The sequence below is a fragment of the Pseudochaenichthys georgianus genome, chromosome 11 (assembly GCF_902827115.2).
Source record: "Pseudochaenichthys georgianus chromosome 11, fPseGeo1.2, whole genome shotgun sequence".
Classification (NCBI taxonomy): Eukaryota; Metazoa; Chordata; class Actinopteri; order Perciformes; family Channichthyidae; genus Pseudochaenichthys; species Pseudochaenichthys georgianus.
Window position 1 is genome coordinate 10,577,464 of NC_047513.1, and position 22,182 is coordinate 10,599,645.

At 39.0% G+C, this 22,182-nt stretch overlaps 1 protein-coding gene across 4 annotated transcripts; it reads left to right on the forward strand.

Moving 5' to 3' along the window:
* The first annotated feature begins 778 nt into the window (after positions 1–778).
* LOC117455625 (voltage-dependent calcium channel gamma-4 subunit-like) lies at positions 779–21,689 on the forward strand. Of its 4 annotated transcripts, none has more exons than XM_034095193.2 (6): positions 779–864; positions 5,676–5,969; positions 8,954–9,205; positions 10,887–10,970; positions 16,971–17,111; positions 17,445–21,689. In XM_034095193.2, exons 2-6 carry the CDS (start codon positions 5,939–5,941, stop codon positions 18,281–18,283), a joined length of 1,347 nt encoding a protein of 448 aa, XP_033951084.1. In that variant the 5' UTR covers positions 779–864; positions 5,676–5,938; the 3' UTR covers positions 18,284–21,689. The 4 variants fall into 4 exon arrangements, with proteins under 4 accessions (XP_033951084.1, XP_033951085.1, XP_033951088.1 ...); XM_034095194.2 differs by lacking the exon at positions 779–864 and adding an exon at positions 877–1,146; XM_034095197.2 differs by lacking the exon at positions 779–864 and adding an exon at positions 4,060–4,131.
* The last annotated feature ends 493 nt before the right edge of the window (positions 21,690–22,182 follow it).

Genomic DNA, 22,182 nt, shown 5'->3' on the forward strand with positions numbered 1-22,182 from the left:
CCCCCCCAACCCAACGACTCCTGGGCTAAGCCCCGGATCTCCTACAATCCTAAATCCGCCACTGCATGCGGCTATGCATGTGAAAACTTGTGAAGCTTTTCCAGAAGGCGGTTAGATTACCGGACGACAGAGTCGGTCTCCGTGTGCACAGACAGGTTGCTGTTAACGTCGGTCTGTACAACGGAATTGTGCCAAAGCTGCGGAGGGAGACTCCCCCCCTTCACTGGAGAACTGCTAAAACAGCTGATCACAACATTCACGCTCTGCGGTCACGAAGTACTCCACTAGCCCCCCCCCCCGTCGACTTTCCTGAAGTACTCCCCCGTTGATAGAAATCAACACGTAATGAATTAAGACCCCACGGTTTGATGATTGATATGTGCTCTCTTTCATTTTGACACACAGACATTTTTTACAATAAACATGTTAAATGGATATATCCGCCTTCTTTCATTTATCTTTCCATTCCCACAGCAATATACATAAAGAAATGGCATATTTTGGACTTAGTTCGAATGGTGATTAATTATGATTAATTAATTTTTAAGCTGTGATTAATCTGATTACAATTTGTAATCGTTTGACAGCCCTAATTTAAAATAAAGTATAATTATAGCATAACTAAAAAATTACCATTATTAATAATAATTAATGTGAGTGTGTGTAAGTAAAAACCAATGTATTATATTTACCATTTATGAATACAAATGCCACATTCACAGTACTTCCGTGACACGCATCCATCTCTCTCCCTGTTGCTCTCTCTCACTCTCTTTCTCACTCTCTCTCTCTCCCTCCCTCCAACAACCAGCACGCGCCTCGCCACCACCTGCAGAACCGTCTGCAAAAGTTGCTCTCTCTAAGGTAAGCTCATAACTGATCGACATATTTATCAAACCGATCGCCAATACCCCGCTGCCATATATCAATCATTAACTACATGAACGCCCATCAGTGGGAGCCGCGTGTGCGCGCTGGAGAGGAGCGAACCTCACCTACATGTACACATTGTACTCTTGATGTAATCCTCTGGGAAGTGAACGTCCATGCAGCGCTTTGCATTTTTTGTCCATTTAAAAAGTCTATACAAAAAAAAGCTTTAATCAAACAACGCTGAAGTCCAGAGGGTGAAAACGCTTTTGAAAGGTAAGAGGAAATAATTGTAAATATTTGATATAACTGTTACCTGTTTGAAAATATTTAACAGTAAACGGAAAACCTTAGGACAATAAGGTGCCTACTTCTTACCACAGACCCCTTCATTAATGATTGATGCAGTAATTATCCCTTCTGGAAATGTTTAACCCGTTTTTATTATAACAAATTAGAATGTATTGTCCTATCCTTTGTGAGAGTAGAGGATCCACTGTGCAGGAGGGATGTAGCTACTATACAGAGAGTGGGAAGTCTGCATTTCGATTTGACTATTGAATAATAATAGGGAAGCAAACTGATATTGCTTCATACCTATCCACTTTCACTTTGTTTGATTTCAGAACCTTGAAAAGTTCTCTATAAACAATTGAAAAAACACATTTTGTGAAGTATTTATAGCAAAGTTGTGTAATTCTAACATGCCACACGGGTACATTTTCACACACCACAGCATGTTCCATCATATCGCACCTTTACTCTCCGTGGATTTGGTTTTTGATGGTGGCTCACAACCACTGCAATTATAATCTTCACCAATGACATGTTATGCTGCTGCTCTGTATTCACGGCAGGATTCAGACTGTTGCTGAGTTCATGATGCAGTCCATGGATTATTTGTCCTTGAACTTTCAGCATCTGCTTTGTGCATCCACTGGCCAGCTTTTCTTGTATTTTCTCATTTGTTTTTGTTGTGCTGCCTGAACCTTCCTAATAATCTACACTGAAAGCCTAAAGTTACAAAAATAACTAATGTCTGAGTTCCTGTTTTTGTACTGTTTGTTGTCTATGATTGCAGGCCCTCCCAGGGGTCCTCCAGGGCTTCAAAAGCAGCAATCACATGAATGCAAAGTGTAAAATCCTTTTCCAGCTGCAGTTCCTCCGATGACCACTGTTATCCAATAACACTATGTATCATTTACTCCAAAAATATATCATTATAATTGTTTAACACAATGCATTGCAATTGAGGGAGAGATCACTTTTGAAAATGTTAAAGGATTTGCATTTACAAGACCAAAAAGTAATAATTATGAAGCTACATCAATGAGCACTGCAGGTGTGGCGGATGATTAGCCAATCAGTGTTGTGTGGGCTGGATTAATTTAGTTGACAAGCTGTGTTCCCTTGACTGCATTATGGCCCAACATCATAGTTTGTTTTTACTTTGCTATGGTCGTCTTTTTGCACGTTGGAAGACAACATTGTCTACACATTACACTCCATTTCAACTCAACCAGTGGGCGGATTCAAAGGTCTGGACAATTCGACAATTCCATTATAAAACCCCAGGAAAACCATTATGTTGTCATGGCTATGCCAACCAAAGTGCTGTTAGATTCAGGTGGGTACATTGGTCTTTAGTGATTAGGAAAAAGTATGCCCCCCCCCACATAAATTGGTAAGAATGGTCCAATGTCAGATTGTAGATAGAAACCTATATTGACAATTTGTCTGACATCAGGTGTTAGCCTATCAGTTGTCAGCCTTAAATTGACAAGGTTGGCTGCTGTCTGCCTGAAAATAAATATTGGTCCTGAAATATTGTGTACAGTATACTGGTGGTATGGCTGATGGTGGGATGCTGCAGTGACCCAAAGTATGAGCCACAGTTTTGAATTTCAACATGATTTAATTTTTGTGCTTTCAGTAGCTTGCAAAAAAATCACCAGCATTTTTCTCTAACAGAAATGTACTTAGATGTTAGGGAGCATGTTTGCCTAATTGACATCCTGTGACTCTGTTGCTTGCTCATCCAGCGTTTTGCTTCATAGGCTCGTCCCTGAGCAGGCAACTAAAATTCCATCTTCAAAGCTTCTCTTTAGAAACCCAAGATTGACATCACAGATGACACATCAATGCTTTTCTCTCAGTCTATGGGTCCCTAATAGAGGAACATGAATGATGGATGAGCAAACTTCACACTTCCACTAGGACATTTTGAAAGTTGAAATGGTGAAAATCTGCCAAAAATTATGCAAGGCAGCATAACAATTATTATTATTCTCTGGTGGGGGTGGAGGTGTTGAAGAGTTTCAGCCAGTCTGTACAGCTTTTTCTAGATGGACTCTTTGCTTGCTTTCTTAAAAAAAAGCCTTTAGTTTCTGACTGTTTTGATTCTTTACTTTCACTGAGAACAGTTCCTGTTTTTGTTTGTCCACAACAGCAGAATATGGGATTTATTTTAAAAGGAATGAGATGGGAGACCCTTTGTGTTGCAACACACAGTTTGTGATTTAGAGCTTGATTGACTGCATCACATTTATTTTAAACTATTACAATCTAGTCAAATCTTTCCTACAGGAATGTCAATGTTAATATTGTATCAAAGGACAGACAGCTGCACTGGCAGAGAATGTATCCAGATGTCACACTCCTCTTGCTGTTAATCTTCAACACATTCTCACTTCCAACTATAAGGCTGTATGGACCCCTCTTACTATTGAAGTGTCAGGCACTGCGTGTCTATTTTGGTTTCGGTACTTGCGTAGTGTCATTTCATAATAAAAACATTTTTTCAGCATGTTTAGGCTGAGGCAATACAACAACTCAGCTTAGGAAAATATTGTGGTTGATGTTAACTTTTGTGAGGAAGTTTGGGTTTAGGCAAAAAAAACAGTTGGTGATTGTTGACGAAGTTGACGATAACTTTGTAAAACGAGTTAAGCTGCCTTTACATGAGCCATCGTAAACGGCTCTGCTGGCTTTGTTTTCCATAGAGAAAGTTACAAACCTAAAGATTGCTGAATGAAGCAGCACAGGCTAAGAGAACATCTCTTATCATGTGAAGGTAGCTTCATGTGACTTAGATGTATGACAAACACATGGCACAACATGAAGGTTGACTTGTAGTTTGTCTTCATGTATCCTTCTGTTTTTTAGGAACCAAGAAAACAAAAAAACAACCAAATTGGGACCAGGTCCAAATGATTATGAGTCTCATCAAGTCCTTGGAGGTTTCCTGTTCTATTACCATGGGTATGGTTTGTAGCTTAATATGTGTAATACCACTTTGGCTATATAAGCTTGGATCACGTGTATTGCCTGAATAATCCTGATATCTATTTCTGACATGTTCTGATTGCCCCTTTTAGTGTATATACATGTTTCATTTTGTGTAGGGTCCAACATTTGAAGACCTCCATTGGACATATTTTGGGGAAAATGTTCACCAACACTTAACTTCTCCTCCAAACTATGACAATAGGGTTTGCAATTGCCTCAAAAAGCAACCCATAGCACCTGAACCCTTCATCTGCAAAATATTGCTTGCAAAACAATCACCATTTGAGGTTACAAAAGATCCATTCTCACAATTTCTCAATATGTCAGGTATTTGTCAGTAGAACAACTTGAAAAGAGGATGGTTTGTAGTTTTAAAACTGGGCTCCATAACAGACACATTTTCTAAATCTGATAGTGTACCTTTGTCAATGAAATGTGGGCGAAAGAGTCATTTAGTAACACTGTTGATGGGATTCCCTGCTGTTCTTCTGTTATTAGCTATGAAGTGGATTTTTTTAGTGCTCCACAGTTTTGGCTACATCTTGCAGAAAATCTAGGAAAAACCTAACCCTATGTCAGTGCTAACGGGGATGTTCTCTTCTGAAAGACTCTCCTTGTTGAAATGTAGGAGGTGAGTTCAAGGAGGAAAGCAGCCGCTCTGCTGAAATGTCCTCAAGCAAGGAATCGATTCCCTACTTGTTTCGGATCTTTCAGCTTTGAGACATCTGCATTGTGCATTTCAAAGCATGAACCAGCACAAGTGGTGAGAATTAGCCATCGCACCGACAGGGAGAAAGTTGGATGGGTGAAACATGCCCAGACACTGTGACCACGATGCTAATGACTCACAAGTCTGTCATCTCTCCTGTGAATGTTCATTCCTCATGTGCGATATGCTACTCTGCATATCAGAATATAAACCTGTGTGTGTATGTGTGTGTGTAAGCTTGCATCCTTCATGTATGACATACAGGCTCCTCTGCAGACTAATGGAAGTTACACACCTTTTTTTTTTTGGTATTCCTTGCAAAATCCTCTCAACTGTTTGATCCATCCCTCTACTCCCCCAACACACACACAAACACTTACACACATACACACTCGCCAGCTTCGCCATAGACTTTGGAATTCACTGTTGCCATGGCAATGGACTAGAGCACGCTCACTCGCATCGCCTGTTCTTTTCTATTGCTTTATATCGCTCTCTGTGGAGAGGCAGACCAGCTTCTCTTGTTTGACAGGGGGCTCGTTTCCTCCCGTCGGCATTAGGTTATGGATGTTTGTTTGTTTACTCAAACACATATTATCATCGTCATGTAGAAAACATTGTTTGTGTCGGAGATGCTTCTGTGCAAGAGCATCCCCTGGTTTCTAAACCCATGTCACGTTATTTAATCATATCCATCCTTTCTCCCTCTTTCTCTCACTCTTTCAAATCTTCTTTTGTTTTGCTTCCCTTTCTGTCACTCCTCTCATTTGCTCTTTACCCCCCTCCGCCTCTTTCTTTCTACTCTCAGTAGCTAAGATGACTGCCATGACAATTCAATGAGAGGAGAGGACACCAAGTGAAGTATCGCCCCCCGCTCGCTGGAACAGAGAGGAGTGCTCAAGTTACAGAGAGGAAGAAGGAGAAGAGGAGTAAAAACAAGAAGGGATAAGAGGAGAGGGAGAGGCAGGGGAGAAGTGCGAAGGATAAACGGTGGATGGAGGCGGCTCGGACCGGGGCTACGGAGCGCTCTTCACCGACGAAGAAGAACTGCAGCAGCAAGGGGGAGAAGCGATGGAGGCAAAAGGCAGAAACATGCCCTCAGGTAACACAAACAGACTCACACACACACACACACACACACACACACACACACACACACACACACACCAACACACACATACAAGTGAATACACATCAAACCACGAGATGCACATGTGTATTTTTATATGCACATACATGACACATCCAAACATGATTATAGGTATTTAAGAAACATTCAAACACACAAATGAGCACATGAAAAAAATCTTGCAGGAAACCAGAAACACACACACTCACACACACACACACACACACACACACACACACACTTTGGAGTAGATGTACAGAGGTATGGATTCAGAGGGCAAGTGGCGTTGATTAATCTTCCCCGGCATCGGTTTTAGCGAGCTTTTATGTAGAATGGACATCATTAAAGGGAGTGATGACATACTGTATAAGCAGGTATGACATTTAAGAGCACATGTTGTTTCAAATATTTATATTCAGTGATGGCATAAATTAAAAGCAATTGCAATACTGGAATATTCTGAAATGGCTTTTGGTGTTCATGGTGTTGTTTTTACATGCAGTTTGGCTCTGGAAGACAGATATATTTATTCATTTCAAATGCAAAAATCAGCCTTGATTTGATATATCCCATACATTTTTGTCGAGGTTAACCAATCAGTATCAAGTAAAATAATAAATGTCACGTGTTTTATTGTCTACACAGGAAGAAACTGCGTGTTGGTATTATTTGTTATTGCAGGAAATATTTTAAGTGGGAACATGGAGGACACATGTTGCTGCCATGTTGTATTATACTGTTCCTCATCTCACCATGAAACAGCGAGGTAAAAAAAAAGAAATCCTTGATTGTGTCTATGGATAAAACAATGCGTGATATTTCACAATAGTATATCAATTGAATTGATTAGAATGTATTTGACTGATCGAAAATTTAAAATCTAAGATTGTTGTCTTTATGAGAGTTCTGAATTCAAATGTAGATGAAAGATAAAACATTCTCTAAAATAATACATTTTAATATTCTGTTTTCAAAATGAGCTGTTAATTTCAAGGTAGACATTTGTAATCTACAATTAACGTATGAGTATTTGTTCTGCCCTAAACTAGAAAGATTCAATGGTAACAATGATTTTCCTCACCATCTCCTTGATGTTTTTTTAACAATACTGCTGTGCAAATCAAATCAAGCAACAATGTCTTACTGGTTATTATTACCATAACTCAAACATTTTTGTTGTTAAATGTTTCTTTTCACAACCAATACAAAATAATATGTTAAGATAAATTGCAAACACAGACTTATGTATAGAGTATGTAATAGAAACTAACGCGCACAATCCTGCAAAATCAATCAAAAATAATGATTGCCGTGTCCTTCAGTGTTTTTTGGACTAACCCTAGGAAGGGTCCGTTTCAGGGTCAGATTACTTGTGGTCTGAGTTTTTGGGTTTGTGTTGCCATAGAAACATCCTTCATGCCAGCAGATGTACTGAATAGTTTAACCCACAGTGGGATTAATATTCTATGTTCGATCAATTGTTTACATTAACCTACCATTTATATAATGCATTTACGGAAATCATGTTGCTAAATACATTTTAATTCAAATAGTTGAAATCCTATTGAGGCACTACATGGTTAAATAGAACCTCTGCAGATCCCTCCGTCCCCTTAGATGTTTCCTGAAGCACAATATGTGTTGTGTTTCAATTTCCGTCTTGTCGGCCCTCTCACTGTTCTCCTCTTTTTTTCTTATTCCTCCTCTCATCTCTTCTTGTCTTGTCATCCACTACACTCTTGTCTCTTTGACCCTCTATGTTTATTAATGTGAAGGTAAACCTAAAGACCCTGCAACCGTTTATGTCTTGCTTATCTGCATTTGCCTTTCGGTGTTTTGATAATTGTATTCATTATTCTCCATACCTGCAACTTGTCGATTTGAAAGCATTTTAAAAGTGAGTCATTTTGAACTGCAGGTTTTGACAGGAAGGTAACATTTCAGATGTTCCCTCCTGCTGAAGGAACCCACTAATCTATCAATGAATGGATTGTATTCATTTACATTTTCTTAGGAAACTCATTGACAATTAGGAATGTATGTCTTCAAGAAGTCCATCTTCCACTTAACATTGTTTGTGTAGGTATATTTAATGTTATATTTGATGTTGATACATCGGATTGGCATTTTGTTTCTCTGATGCGTGCTTCCAATTTTCTTCTTCTTCACAGCTTTAGGCCGTCACTCAAAGAGAAGTCACGAGCTCACACCACTCACACACAGAACACCCATAGGGGACAGTAGTTCTATTATTGCATTAATAGCATATCCGATAGGTCCATGAATGAATTGTGAACAGGGTGGCATGAAACCCTTGGAAATGGACGACTTCAACAAAAGCTTTTAGTTTTCACATATAAATATATACATTATGTTTTTATTTGGCTGTCAGTTCTCAAAATCAATTTGTAACCTGTATGCAAGCACAATGGTTGTGATCAGTGATAATCAGAGGATGACTATGGCGTTTGAATGGGTAAAAGAATCAAACTTGTGACCAAGATATCACTCATTACAAGTGATACCTGAGACTGAAATCAATAAGAGTATACATCTTGCCACAGCTTTCGCTCAACAATAATCTTTCAGAAATCCATGTGGAATTCATAAATAGGTGGTATCCTTTATCATAATTGGTTTACATCAAACACATCTTAGTCACATAAGTTGGCACATTCATGATTTCTGTGCTAAGAGGAAAGAATGCAAGCCGATGTTTCCCTCAGAAAATCTAAGCTAGTTCTGGTAAATGCATATAATAAACATATTTTTTTAATGATTACAACTAAGTTAAATATTTCAGTAAACTTACAGAATGTGAAGAAGAAATCAGTTCTCACCTTGAACATTAAAGGTTGATATCAAGTCTAGTAACCTACAGTTACCAGGCAGAGTAAGATCTAAAGTATTATCATGTGTTCTGGTACATCTGATATTCATGTCTTTTTTCTTCTCAGATATTAGTTTCCTTCCCCGTCCAGCACTGGTGTGGTGTGAGCGGGGCATCCAGGTGCTGCTGACCACCATGGGGGCGTTTGCGGCCTTCGCCCTGATGACGGTGGCCATCGGTACAGACTACTGGCTGTACGCCCGTGCCTTCATATGCAACAGCACGGCTAACTCGTCCCAGGAGGACTCCAACAACAAGGACAAGAAAGACCCAGGGGCACTCACCCACTCTGGTCTCTGGAGGATCTGCTGCCTAGAAGGTAAAGCTGATTGTGTGGACCCCACAATTGGGCAGAAAATACGTGTGCTTGACACTGGAGGGTCTTGTGAATGTCAATGTGATCATCAGTGTGATTAGAACAGACATACATAGGTGTTCTCTTACTCCCATTGCCCTACTCATTTGTGTGTTTTGCTGATTTGCTCTCGATTTGGATATGAGGTCAGTTATGAGAATAACATCTCATAGTGAGTAAGGTGCAGGCTTCAAATTGTCACTTCTGCATGAGTTGTTGATGGTTACATTTTTTCAAACGTATGACACAGTGAGACAGAAAATTATAACTTTTTGGCATTGTTGCGAACTTCAAATAAGAACATTTAAGAACATATGTATAAACAGTATCTGTACTTTGCTTCATTTTTCCCTCGTTGCGCTTTTTTGTTAACAGACAAGCAGAAATAATTACACTCATTATATATTCAACTTAAAACTCACAATCACAATGCCCCTGAATTCATACTTGAGTGGTGGCTCATGCAGTGACTGATAAAGTGGTTTCCTTGCATTACTGAAGCTGGCAGACAGAGCACACACAACACTCACATATGCAAGATGAGGCTTCCATGACGCAGGTATCTATTGTACGGTTATTGTGTTTAAATTAAAGGTGTGATCATGTGCATTTCAACACCAGTAAAACAGCATTAGGACAGCATTTTTTAACTGCCTTTTCCAATCAAATCAACAACAAAATGTTGTCGATATCCATCAAATGTAATGTTTATTTTACGCCACCATTTACATCTGAAAGACCCTTGTTTGTGATATGACCTGAGTTGCCACGTTGTCTATAGCGAAGGTAACAAAACATTGACCTCTAGATGTATCCCTCCAAGCTTTTTATAAATCATCCAAGGTGTTAGAAAGATGCTCTGCCCTCTCAACCCAATCTGCTGTCCACTGGGCAAATTGTGGATTCCTGCTAATAGATTGTTATTTCTGTCAAATTTCTGTATGTCTTTAAAATATCTTATAGGTCTTTTCCTGAGAGTTTTTTTAGCACAATCATATGTTGTGTGTTTATACAAGGCTGAAATATCTCAACAAGGATTACCAAAAATTGGAATGCACACACATTCATGGTCCACTAGGGTTGAATCTTTCTGACGTGTCCTCAAGGACTGGTTATACTCAGACTTTTCCCCTCACCACCTTGAGGCTGACATTTGACCAAAATATAAGAACAATCAGCCTTAGCTGTATCGTTGCGGATTAGCATAAGATACTGAACATGGTAAGCAATACACCTGCCAAACGTTGTGATTTCGAGTATGTTAGCAGGCTAACTGTAGCATTTAACTCATAGAGTCGTTAGCACAGGTGTACACATTTAGTCCACAACTATTTATCTGATTGGCCAGTGTAGAAGCATCATATTGAATTCTTCTGTTCAATAACGTTATGGTCTTTCTTCTTTTCATTGTCCCCTTTTATATCTAATGTTTTGATTTTGCTTCATCAATTTGTCTGTCTCTCCTGCCTCTACGTCTGTTGAATTTGTTAATTCGCTCTATTCATTGTTTTTCTTGTCTTCTCGTTTTTTATTCTACCATTCTGGCAATCTTGTATTTCATCAATTATCCTCTCTTCCTTGTGAGTTGCAGGTTTTTCTACCTTCTTCTCACCCTCTTCTCCTCTTCCGCTCTGCCTTTTTTCAGGTTTGAAGCAAGGTGTGTGTTCCCAGATAGATCATTTCCCAGATGATGTAGACTATGACCAAGATTCTGCAGAGTATCTGCTGCGTGAGTGACACACACATACACACACACACACACACACACACACACACACACACACACACACACACACACACACACACACACACATTGAGCCTATAGTACACACTGTGTGCGCACACATCTCAACAGAACACACCACACACACACACACAGTTTCCATCACACACGGATACAGAAAGGACAGAAGGGGATGGTGGGCGGACATCAATGCACGGATGTCAGATTCAAGCAAAGTGTTCCTGGAGGTGTGTGTAAATGTGTGTGTAAATCTGTGTGCATTTGTCTGTGTGTTTGTGTGTATGTGTGTGTATAAATGCCCAGGTGCATGGGGTTGGGAGTCTGGGGGTGTACAGAAAGCTTTTTCACAGATGGATTGAAAGAACAGCCTTCACTAATGGATTATTTTCAGCTCAGGATTCTGGTTTCACATCCTGCTTTCATTGTGATAGCAAATCCTGTTCGTACAGCCCTGAACCTGTTGGTTTACCAACTGTATGCTTCACAATCCATATATCATAAGAAGATATATATTTATGTGAAGGAAGCTGTGATGCTACCTACGATTTTTGTGTCTGTATTGTTTTGCAACATTGACTGAATTAAATATCTTAAGTTTTTTCAAAGTATTTTAATTTATTTTTAATAAAATCAAATGTAATAGGTGGCTTTGGATGACAAGTTTTTTGTTCGGTCCAACAAAAACACAAAAGCTTTTAAACGGGCAATTATATTTGAGAAAATAAGCTAAATATTGAGGAGCTCTAACCAATTTGTCATCAGCAGTCATCAAAATAGCTGCAGATGTATGATATTTCCATTGTTTTACATATATTTTAGTCAACTAATAATGTTGCCTCTTCTTTTGACTTACATGATAGGACTAAAAGATCAACCTCATAGGAGTAGGTAATAATCATTTGATACACTTTTTGGTTAAGAACCACACACTAGGGATTTGCCCCCTAAATCACCACAAAAACCCAAAAGCTCAGAAATCTTTCTTATCAGGTACTTATCCAGATAATCAATGAAATATGCGGAAGACTCACACACGAGCCACAGAGCCCCTTTCCGTTTAAAAACAAATGCAGAGAATAATAATAATAATTATTATTATTTTTTTATTTTTTTTGTAATTATTTATTTGGTAGGGACATTGCACATTAATGAACACTTAAAACAATACATGTGCCAAGCGTAAATATGCCGGATTTAGCTTTGAGCTGCTTTCCATCCGCAGTCCCACATAAAACATTTAAGAACATGACATTTACAAACATAGCAAATACAAATACATGAAATGCAAGAAAAGTGCAAAGAGCAAGAGCAGAATACACAAGTATGTATGACATAGCAATACATTTGCAACCTCTGTATGACATGTCTGACAGAAGTTTATTTGAGTATATGCTTATCATTGCAGTATCTTCTCTCTTCAGAGGCAAACAAAATATAATGCAGCTGGAAAAGTCACCTTGAAAACTTGAAGACTCTGCTTTTTCCACATGTTCCTGCTAGAGATATAACTATTCAGCTGCAGCATTTTAATCTTTTATAATGTTTCGTACGTTATCACTACTGCTTTAAAGTTCAAGGTGTCTGCAGATTAGAATAAACTACTGTAGAGTAGTTTTAGGTGCTTGAGATTGTCCTGCTTCCATCTATTATAAAATCTATAGACTCAAACACAGTTCACAAAGTATTCTAGCAAATTAACATTGCAGTTCTGTTCGGTTTGGGGACTTGCATGGGTAAGAAAAAGCCTGCTTAGGGTTAGGGCTGGACATTGTGACTTTGGTTGCATAATATGGCTCCAACCTCCAAATAATTTTTTTATAAATTACGTAATATCACACTTTGGTTAAATATTCCTTGCCTCTTTTAACCTGTTTAGCCCTAAGCCTGTTTTTCAGGTCTCAGGCTCGAAAATGACATTCCCAGAACAAATGACCATATCTTCCCTTCTAAAAGGGTTAAATTAATAATCTTTTTTCTCAAAGTAATGATAAACCTGTGAGTTGGATTTAGAAAAGACAGAATCAATATAGATGTTTTTTATTTTAAAGAAAATTCCGATTGAACATAGTAAAAAAACTGTAAATTATAGTGTCCGTCCAAAAATAATTGTTTACTTATAGTGAAAATACCCTTGGATGATGGGTTAGTAGACTAAAAGCTTTAGGAATCCAAAGTACAACATATAATAAGTACCCTGTATCAAGAGTGATGCAAAACAAGTGAAATCTGACCTTTTTAGAGAGATTTAGCAACAAAAAAACACTTCTGGGGTCATTTGGGTGGATTTTCCATATCTCTGGCCCCCCTTTGTCGATGTTGCTGATTGACATCTCTTTCTGACCGTTAGAGACAAAAGAATCGAAGGGGGATTTCCCCACACACACACGGTAAAACAAAAAGGTGGGGGCTTCACGGACGCAGTTTTGCATGAGAGTGAAGATATAGAGCTTTTTTTAACCTCTCCCTCAGCACAAATGCAATTCCAAAAGTATGGAAGTCAGCTTATGTCTTGCCTTTGCTAAGAGGAGGGGAGGAAACTATTTTAATTAACTATAGGCCAATCTCTAAATTGTCAGTTCTGGCGAAGGTGCTCGAACACCTAGTGAGTGAACAAGTAAAGGAGTTTTTATGTAAAAAGGTTTCAGAAAGCAACATAGCACCATCACTGTGACAATGAAAGTGGTGAATGACATTACGAGTATCTTAGACAATAAGCAGAGTTTTGCAGCTCTATTTATTGACCTTTCCAAAGCGTTTGACACCGTCGATTATCGCATCTTAAAGCAGAGGCTAGCCAGTATAGGCATATCCAGCCTTTGGGAACTACCTCTCTGAAAAGTCCCAATGTGTTCACTTTGATGGGCTCACTTCTGAGTGGTTGAACATTGCTAATGGTGTTCCCCAAGGTTCTGTTTTAGGTCTACTTTTATTCTCTACATACACTGAACAAAAATAGAAACGCAACACTTGCGTTTTTGCTCCCATTTTCATGAGATGAAATCAAAGATCTAAAACATTTTCTATATACACAAAATAACCATTTCTCTCAAATATTGTTCACAAATCGGAAACAATCTGTGATAGTGAGCACTTCTCCTTTGCCGAGATAATCCATCCCACCTCACAGGTATGGCATATCAAGATGCTGATTAGACAGCATGATTATTGCACAGGTGTGCCTTAGAATGGCCACAATAAAAGGCCACTCTGAAACGTGCATTTTTGCTTTATTGGGGGGTCTGGGGGGGTCCGAAAACCAGTCAGTATCTGGTGTGAGGGGTAGGATTAGGGTTAGGGTTAGGGTTAGGGTAATGTTGTGAATCGAGTGGCCTGTGTTCGTCGTCCATAACATACGCCTGCCCATACCATAACCGTAATTTTGAATTAAATACACTATTTAATTTAAATCAGTTTTATTCTGAAAAAACCAGAAGTTCACACTATTAACTTAATACTTTTATTCTGAAAAGTATTCACTTCCGGTTAGCATTAGCATGTGGCGAAATGCTACGTTTTCAAACCGTGAATCGAAGGTGAAATGACATGTGATGTTGTACACTGAGCACACTGGGATTAGCACTCATTTATTGACGCTGAATAACGTTTATCAGGGAATGTTTAAATAACCACAGACAACAGAATATACGTAAGTGCTAGTTTTTTTGCGAGTCCAAGTACCGGTTCCCGACGTTCCGGTTTTAACCGGACTTGAACCGAAACTTTTTACAAGTCCAGTACCGGTTCGGCGTACCGGTACGCAGCACTAGGCACACCTGTGCAATAATCATGCTGTCTAATCAGCATCTTGATATGCCACACCTGTGAGGTGGGATGGATTATCTCGGCAAAGGAGAAGTGCTCACTATCACAGATTTTTTCAGATTTGTGAACAATATTTGAGATAAATGGTTATTTTGTGTATATAGAAAATGTTTTAGATCTTTGAGTTCATCTCATGAAAAATGGGAGCAAAAACAAAAGTGTTGCGTTTATATATATATATATATATATATATATCAACAGTTTCGGTGAAAATGTCGATGAAGCTACTTTACATTGTTATGCGGATGATACCATGATGTCCTGTGCAGGTCCCTCCATTAAGGAGGCTGTTGTTAAATTGCAGGCTGTTTTAACATTATTCAGACTCAGCTCTTTGAACTAAAGCTTATTTTAAATGTTGATAAAACTAAGGTAATGCTCTTTTCAAAAGCTAAAAAGACACCAGAGCCTGTTTTGGATATTGTAACTGCGCAAGGAATAATACTTGAAGTGGTTGCCCGTTATAAATACCTAGGTATTTGGCTTGATGACTGTCTCGCTTTTACATTTCATGTAAATAACCTGCTCAAAAAGCTAAGGGTTAGACTAGGTTTCTTTTTCAGAAACAAGTCCTGTTTCTCTTTTGAGGCCAGGAAAAGGCTAGTCACTGTGACCTTTTTACCTGTGCTGGACTATGGTGATTTGGTGAGCACACTGAGATTTGTCACTAATTGTAAAGCACTTACACATCACTGTACCCTGTATACCAAGGCAGGTTTGCCATCACTTACTGTACGGAGGCTCAGTCATTGGTACATGTTTATTTATAAAGCCATGTTGGGTAAACTCCCGTATTACATATGTTCACTGATAACACAGAGAGTTGCAAGCAGCTATTGTCTGAGATCGCATGATGTAGTTTTGTTAGATGTGCCAAGAGCAAGGACTGTCTTAGGTAAGACAGCTTTTATGTGCGCAGCACCACTTGCTTGGAACAGTCTACAGCTACAATTGAAACTGAGCAATTGTATTCCTCTGAATGTTTTTAAAGCAAGTCTAAGTGAAATGATCTTTGAAACTATGGGTATTTGTAAATGTTGATAGGTATGTAAATGTAGCTTGTAAATATGTTGAATGATATCCTCTATTGTTTTATGTTGTTTTATGTTTCATGTGGAACCTAATTGCTGCAGGTCTCCCTTGAAAAAGAGATCTATGATCTCAAGGGACAATCTGGATAAATAAAGGTTTGAAATTAAATGAAATGAAGAGCTATAGCTCTAGCTCTGACATCTGGAAACGGAAAAGCAGGTTTATTTCTTTATGGATTATCAGAAATCATTTCAAAGGGACACAGACACATTGGATTAACCTATGGATTAACTTCAGCAGCGTTTTTATCGTTTTAATACCATTGAAGACCACTTTTGACCAGACTACGACACAGGTAAACCATGTTAGCGTTTTTAGCTACCTAGCGCCACATGTTTTGATGTCCGTTCTTGTTATTATCTCCGCGAGTTCGTACAATTGAGTGATAATGAGGGTACCCTTCGATTCTGTGTCACCTCATGATGTGAAACGATGTCATGGATCTGCAGAAAAGATACATAATTTCGGTGCAGTAATCTGTTAGCATTTTTCGCTCGTTGCTAATTCAGATGCTCAGCGTTAGCATTGTGGGTTTTATTTTGAAAAAAAATTAATAATGATCAGTTAGATGAGTTTCTTCCCGTTACATGGATATAAAACATTCATAGTTTATTAAATGAACATGCCCTCAGACACTGTTTCCTGCAAGATGTTGCGGCAGTGCCCCGGTACCGGGGTCTCTCGGGCTTAACAGGTTTCCCCACATCTTTCAATTACTACCACCAGTTTTAAATCCAGGCATTCTGTTCAAAATGTGTTGTTCCTCGGAGCCCAAATGACATCATTTTATGAATATTATGTAGAAAACTTAAACATAGTTACTGTTCGAGAGCCAAGTTGTAGTGTCAGCTGTGTAGCACGTATCGGTACAGTAACACCTCATCTCCCAGGAGTTTCACAAGGCTGTTAACTTTGCACCTTCAAATGGTGTTGAACCCAAAAAGTCTCCTCACTAGTTGTACTTCATTTAAAACATATAGAATTAATCATTTTATTACACACAACAATGTCCTGAAAAAGTAATATTTCAGTACACACATGATGTGTTTCTGATAATGTTTTCTCCTGCAGGTGTGGTGCGCGCCTCAAGCATCTTCCCCATCCTTAGCGCCATATTGCTTCTGCTGGGTGGAGTGTGTGTTGCTGCCAGCGGCTTCTACAAGAGCAAAAGAAACATAATTCTAGGCGGAGGGATTCTCTTTGTAGCTGCAGGTAAGACTGCAGTTTATCTTGGTTTTGGCAGAAACCATTGTTCTTGTACTCATTACTTTGAGCCATAGTTGAAAATGTTCAGTCATATTCCACTCAAAGCGAAATGTAATGTGCTTCTCACATACATTCTAATGTTTCAGATCTGCTTATACAAACATAATGAGAATTTGTATGTATGATATGCAGATAGATTTGTATATGGTGCCTGCGTCTAAACGGTATAATAAAAATAAAACAGTTCCAATATCTCTGCTTGGAAAACAGTTTAATGAAGCTGCAGGTTAATGTGCCTCTGAGGAGCAATTATACTTAAAGACTTGTATATTTCCTCAGGCTTAAGCAATATCATTGGAGTGATCGTGTACATCTCAGCAGCTCTAAGTGACATCTCCCCCAAGAAGGATGAGGACAAGAAGTGGCACTACTCCTACGGCTGGTCCTTCTACTTTGGCGGCCTGTCCTTCATCCTGGCTGAGATGGTGGGTGTCCTCGCTGTCAACATCTACATCGAGAAGAACAAGGAGCTGCGCTGCAGATCTCGCAGCGACCTTTTCAAGAGCACCACTCACGCCGTTTTGCGACTGCCCAGCTACCGTTTCAGACGGCGCTCTCGCTCCAGCTCTCGCTCGACAGACCCCCCACACTCACAGGAGAACTCTCCCATTGGTACGTCCAAGACCTTCAGCCTGCCGCCCTCTGCTCCACCCTTCTCTGTGGCCACTCTGCCCAACCCGCACCACACCAGCAGCGGTGGAAGTGGAGGCGGCGGCGACATCTCCATGTACACCCTGTCGAGGGACTCCAAGCTTGGCAGCCTAGGAGGCGGCGCCCCACCACTGTATGGCACGGTGGATCGCGCTACCTTGTACCAGCTCCACAACTACTTCCCAAAGGATTCCAGTGGCAGTGGAGGAGGAGGAGGAGCGGTTATAAGCAGCGGCACACTCCCATCCCACTCCAAGTCCAACTTGGCGGCAGCAGCGGCTGTAGCCCAGAATGCAGCACCGCTGAATACCTCCACATCCGCCACCACACCAGCCCAGACAGCTCCAATATCTACAGCCACCATGGAGAGGGACAGGGGCAACATGGGGACCCTGGACCGACTGACGGCCAAAAGGGACAGGGATAGCAACTCGGATACACTCAACAGGAAAACTACGCCAGTTTAAAACTAAAACTCAAAGAGGAGGAATACATTAGTTGAGATGTTAGAGGTATTTAAGATTAAATAGGGAGAGTCTTTGAGCCTGGGGTATCTAACTGCCATAATTACTTACCAATATCATAACAGTCATATAACACCTGAGATTATATACAACTTCTAGACAACGGCTTTAAATGGTCATGACTTAAGAGGCAAAACATTGTTTGTCAACAATTTATACAGCAATGGTGCAGTGGAGGCTTCAGTAAAAAGGAAGCTTAATTATTTTACAACGTCACTCATACACAACTGGGATGTTCCCACTAACACAAGGTTCGGTGCAGCAGTTGGTTGTAAGTGCCTTGCTGAGTAGGTAGGGAAGCTTAGTAGTTATTTATTTCTCTCCGCTTCTACATTGAATCAGCTGCTGTGGGAATACAAACTACAACTCAAACAAGAAGAACCGGTACAGCTTTAGAGTTGTGAGGCGCTAGTAACCCTGTTTAAACTGAACTGAATCTAATGTCAGGGTTAGAGTTAGAGATTTTTCACATCTAGACGTTCAGTTTAATCCTACAGACCAACAAATCTATGCCTTCTGGTATTATTTCCGGTATACTTCTTGAAACTTTAAGGCATCGTAAATAATAAAAGCAAAGAGTGGCCAAATGGCTCAAGCCACACATTCTTGTTTTAAAAAGAACAGAGAGCCACAGACGGGTACATTCAGCCAAGTAACAAACTGCTCAGTGATGACTTGATTGCCAATTCAAGGTCAACAGTAGCTACTTAACCTCTAGGCCCAAGAGTAGGATATAGCCATATTGAACCTACTGACCCACGCACACATGAGAAGAGGCTGACACACTGTTTATTTTTCATCATACCTCAAAGTAATTACAGTAACAGGTGGGCATTCTCCACACTCCAAGAGAAAGGCACTGCCATAGACTTCTAGATTCCCCTGTTCGCCTCCATTACACCACTGCCAGTTGTCACAGTTTGGGCAAACACTGTAACAAATGTCCATCTGAACAAGTTACTTTGTCTGGCAATAAATTGCTTGAGACTTGTATTAAACCTGTCAAATATTTGCTGAGCTCTGTCCAAATGGAAGTAGACTGCTATTATTGTTTCACTAGTTTTTGGTTCACTTGACAGTAGGAATTGCGTTAACAACTTACTGAAAGTTGTTGTCTTAAGTGAACATCCCTTTGTTTGCAAAAAGTGCAACATAAAGAGGTTTTCTTTAAAGATATTAATTGGAGCACAGCTACAACAGAAACGTTTTGCAAACAGTTAATTATATTGCAAGATATTACTTAAAATGTGGTTTAGCTTTGGTTTGGGAGAATGGTTTCAAACCCAGATATTTCAATAGCTGGCCGAGGTATTATTAAATCACTGCAGAGAGTAGAAATGTTGCTAAATGCTCCTTCTATGTCAAAGGATGTACTTGTAAAGATGGACTTTACGAGATATTTGTGATGTTTAATTGCAAAAATGTATTTCAGGCTTTGTATGACTGTTTATGAAAAAAATGTGATACCGAAGGCTACAAGGCAGCATCAGTTGAGTGTTCCTGCAAAGGGCTGCAACCAGGCCACAGGGTGGGGGTCAATTCAGTTTACACTCAGGGGGTGGTGTTTTAATTAGAACTTAGCTAAATATTTAAATCGTGTTACGCTAATATGAAATATCAACCATATTATCCAACCAAGTTCCTATCTTATAACACAAGCACATAATGGATTATTGAATAAGTTATAAATGATCTCTATAAAAAAGTCACATTTTGTGAACAGCATATATTTTAGAGGCTTTAAGGAGAAAATAAACCTTTGTGATAGATGTACTGCGTGACATTTTGAATTGAAACCTATACACATGTCCAAAATCTGACTTTTGGACTAACAAACTGAACTCTGAATGCACTTTTGGACCAGTTGCGTTGGCAAGTTGAATTCAACCCTAGTTGAAGACAAGTTGGAGGAGGAGGGAAAGAGGAAAGAGCACATCTGCTAGCTTCAGTTCCCCTTTCCTCCATCTCTCTTTTAGCTATAACTATCTACTATTTGACAAACTAGAAAAATAAATGTATTATGTATTATCAATCCATTTACTTCAACAAAAGCACATAATGTCTGTAAATGGTAATCCTTTGGTTGTCTTTTCATTCTCAGTGATTGATTATCATCTCTCGGTTTAATGAGATTGTAACTCCTTGCGTATTAATATCACGTTGCTGGTGTTTCTATGATCGTAATGGTTATTGCAGGGTATTTATACATTTTGAAATATTTTTCTTTTTGTAATTTTTTTATATTCCTGTTTTAAATTGTCTTTATCTTGCTTATGTACACTAAAGTCAGTGGTATTATGTGGAACGCATGTGCACAATGTGAGAGGGTGATCATGTGTAAATTCATCTTTACATTATGCTCTATTTTATTATGTCATCGCATTTATCTGTGTAGGGAGAGTTGACTGAGCGTGCATGCTCTTTTTCAGCAACACTCTGCTTCACCTCGCATTTACTTTCACATTGTCAATGGCAACCGCCCAGTAGTCGCTGGTAATTGAGTTGCTTCCCTGGAACAACTGGGCGCTACGTGCCTTGCTCATCGGTACATTGCTAGTTGTCATATACTGTGAATGTTATTTCGTGTTTTATTGTTGGGAAATTATTTTCTTACTTATTTTTGGAAAATCAATTGTCTTTCTTGTCCTAGTTAATACTCTTCTCTATTTCCATCCCTACTTTATCTTTAATTTGACATTTTCCCTAGCTTTTCTTTTCTTTTTTCTCTAAACATTACCAACGTAGCCTAATAATCAGTGTTTTTTAATGTGCTGACCAGTGTATAAGTGTTGGCGATAGAATGTATATTAATCCATTTATTTTAGTGGTGGTATGTATTGATATTGTTATATTGTTTCAGAGTTCCTACACCTGTAACGTTGGGCTATAAAGGCTTCACGCCTGCCTGTGACAAATTGTCAGTAGCCTAAGTGCTGGGACAGTGGGCTAAATGTGGTCTGTGTTGGTGTTGTCAGTGGTGTTTACATGCTAAACAAATGAGAAAAACAAAAAGCATCAACATGATGCTTCTGAGATATGTGAAAAGTAAGACAAAAATTACTTAAGGCGTCCAAATCTTTTTTTTTACCTTTTGTAAAGTATATTTAAAAGTGGAGGTTCTGTTTCTCTGTTTTAAGTTAATATCCTGATGTGAAAAAAAGCCATTTTAAAAGCCACCAGCTCCTTTTCCCAACACTTTGGCCACTGACAAGAGTCAGACCTGAAACTCTTCAAATTGAAAACTAGTATATTTCAAATCAGCAGACCAATACATTTAAAGGACCATAAGGAAAAGGGGAAGCAATACAAAATACTGATCCTCGCTAGTAAAGACAAAAAATACAAAAAGGTATATATATACATATATAAAATTATATAGATATATTCATTAAAGTTCTATTTGAAAATGTGGTTTTGTCAAGTGAATTATTGAGTGAAAGAAATGAAATACAGCTTTGATTTTTTGATGCACCATAAACTCCAAGGTGTCTGTCTACCAAGCAGACCCATATGACCATTACAAGAATGATTCATTCTGGTCTGTCAAATACAGTGGTCCTGTCCATGGTTTTAAAGAAGTTGACTAATGGTTTAACTAATGCAGATTTGAGTGAGGTTTACTTGGTAGAAGACTTAAGTGATTGTAGGCCATACTGTTGGTGTCACAGTCGGGTTCTAGGTCCAACTGCTCTCAGAATTGTGTTGTAGACGTGGCTCCAGTCAAAATGTCAAAAATAATAACGTGCTATGTTATTTACAACTTTATTTCTTTTGAATACTAAAGTAATAAACATGAAAGATAATTCATAAGGACAGCAATGGCAAATGTTTCGATTGGCCCA

Coding starts and splice junctions, on each gene's coding strand:
- LOC117455625 (XM_034095193.2), top strand. CDS start 5,939: ATGGAGGCAAAAGGCAGAAACATGCCCTCAG. Junction 5,970..8,953: donor AGGCAGAAACATGCCCTCAG/GTAACACAAACA, acceptor TTTTCTTCTCAG/ATATTAGTTTCCTTCCCCGT. Junction 17,112..17,444: donor GATTCTCTTTGTAGCTGCAG/GTAAGACTGCAG, acceptor ATATTTCCTCAG/GCTTAAGCAATATCATTGGA.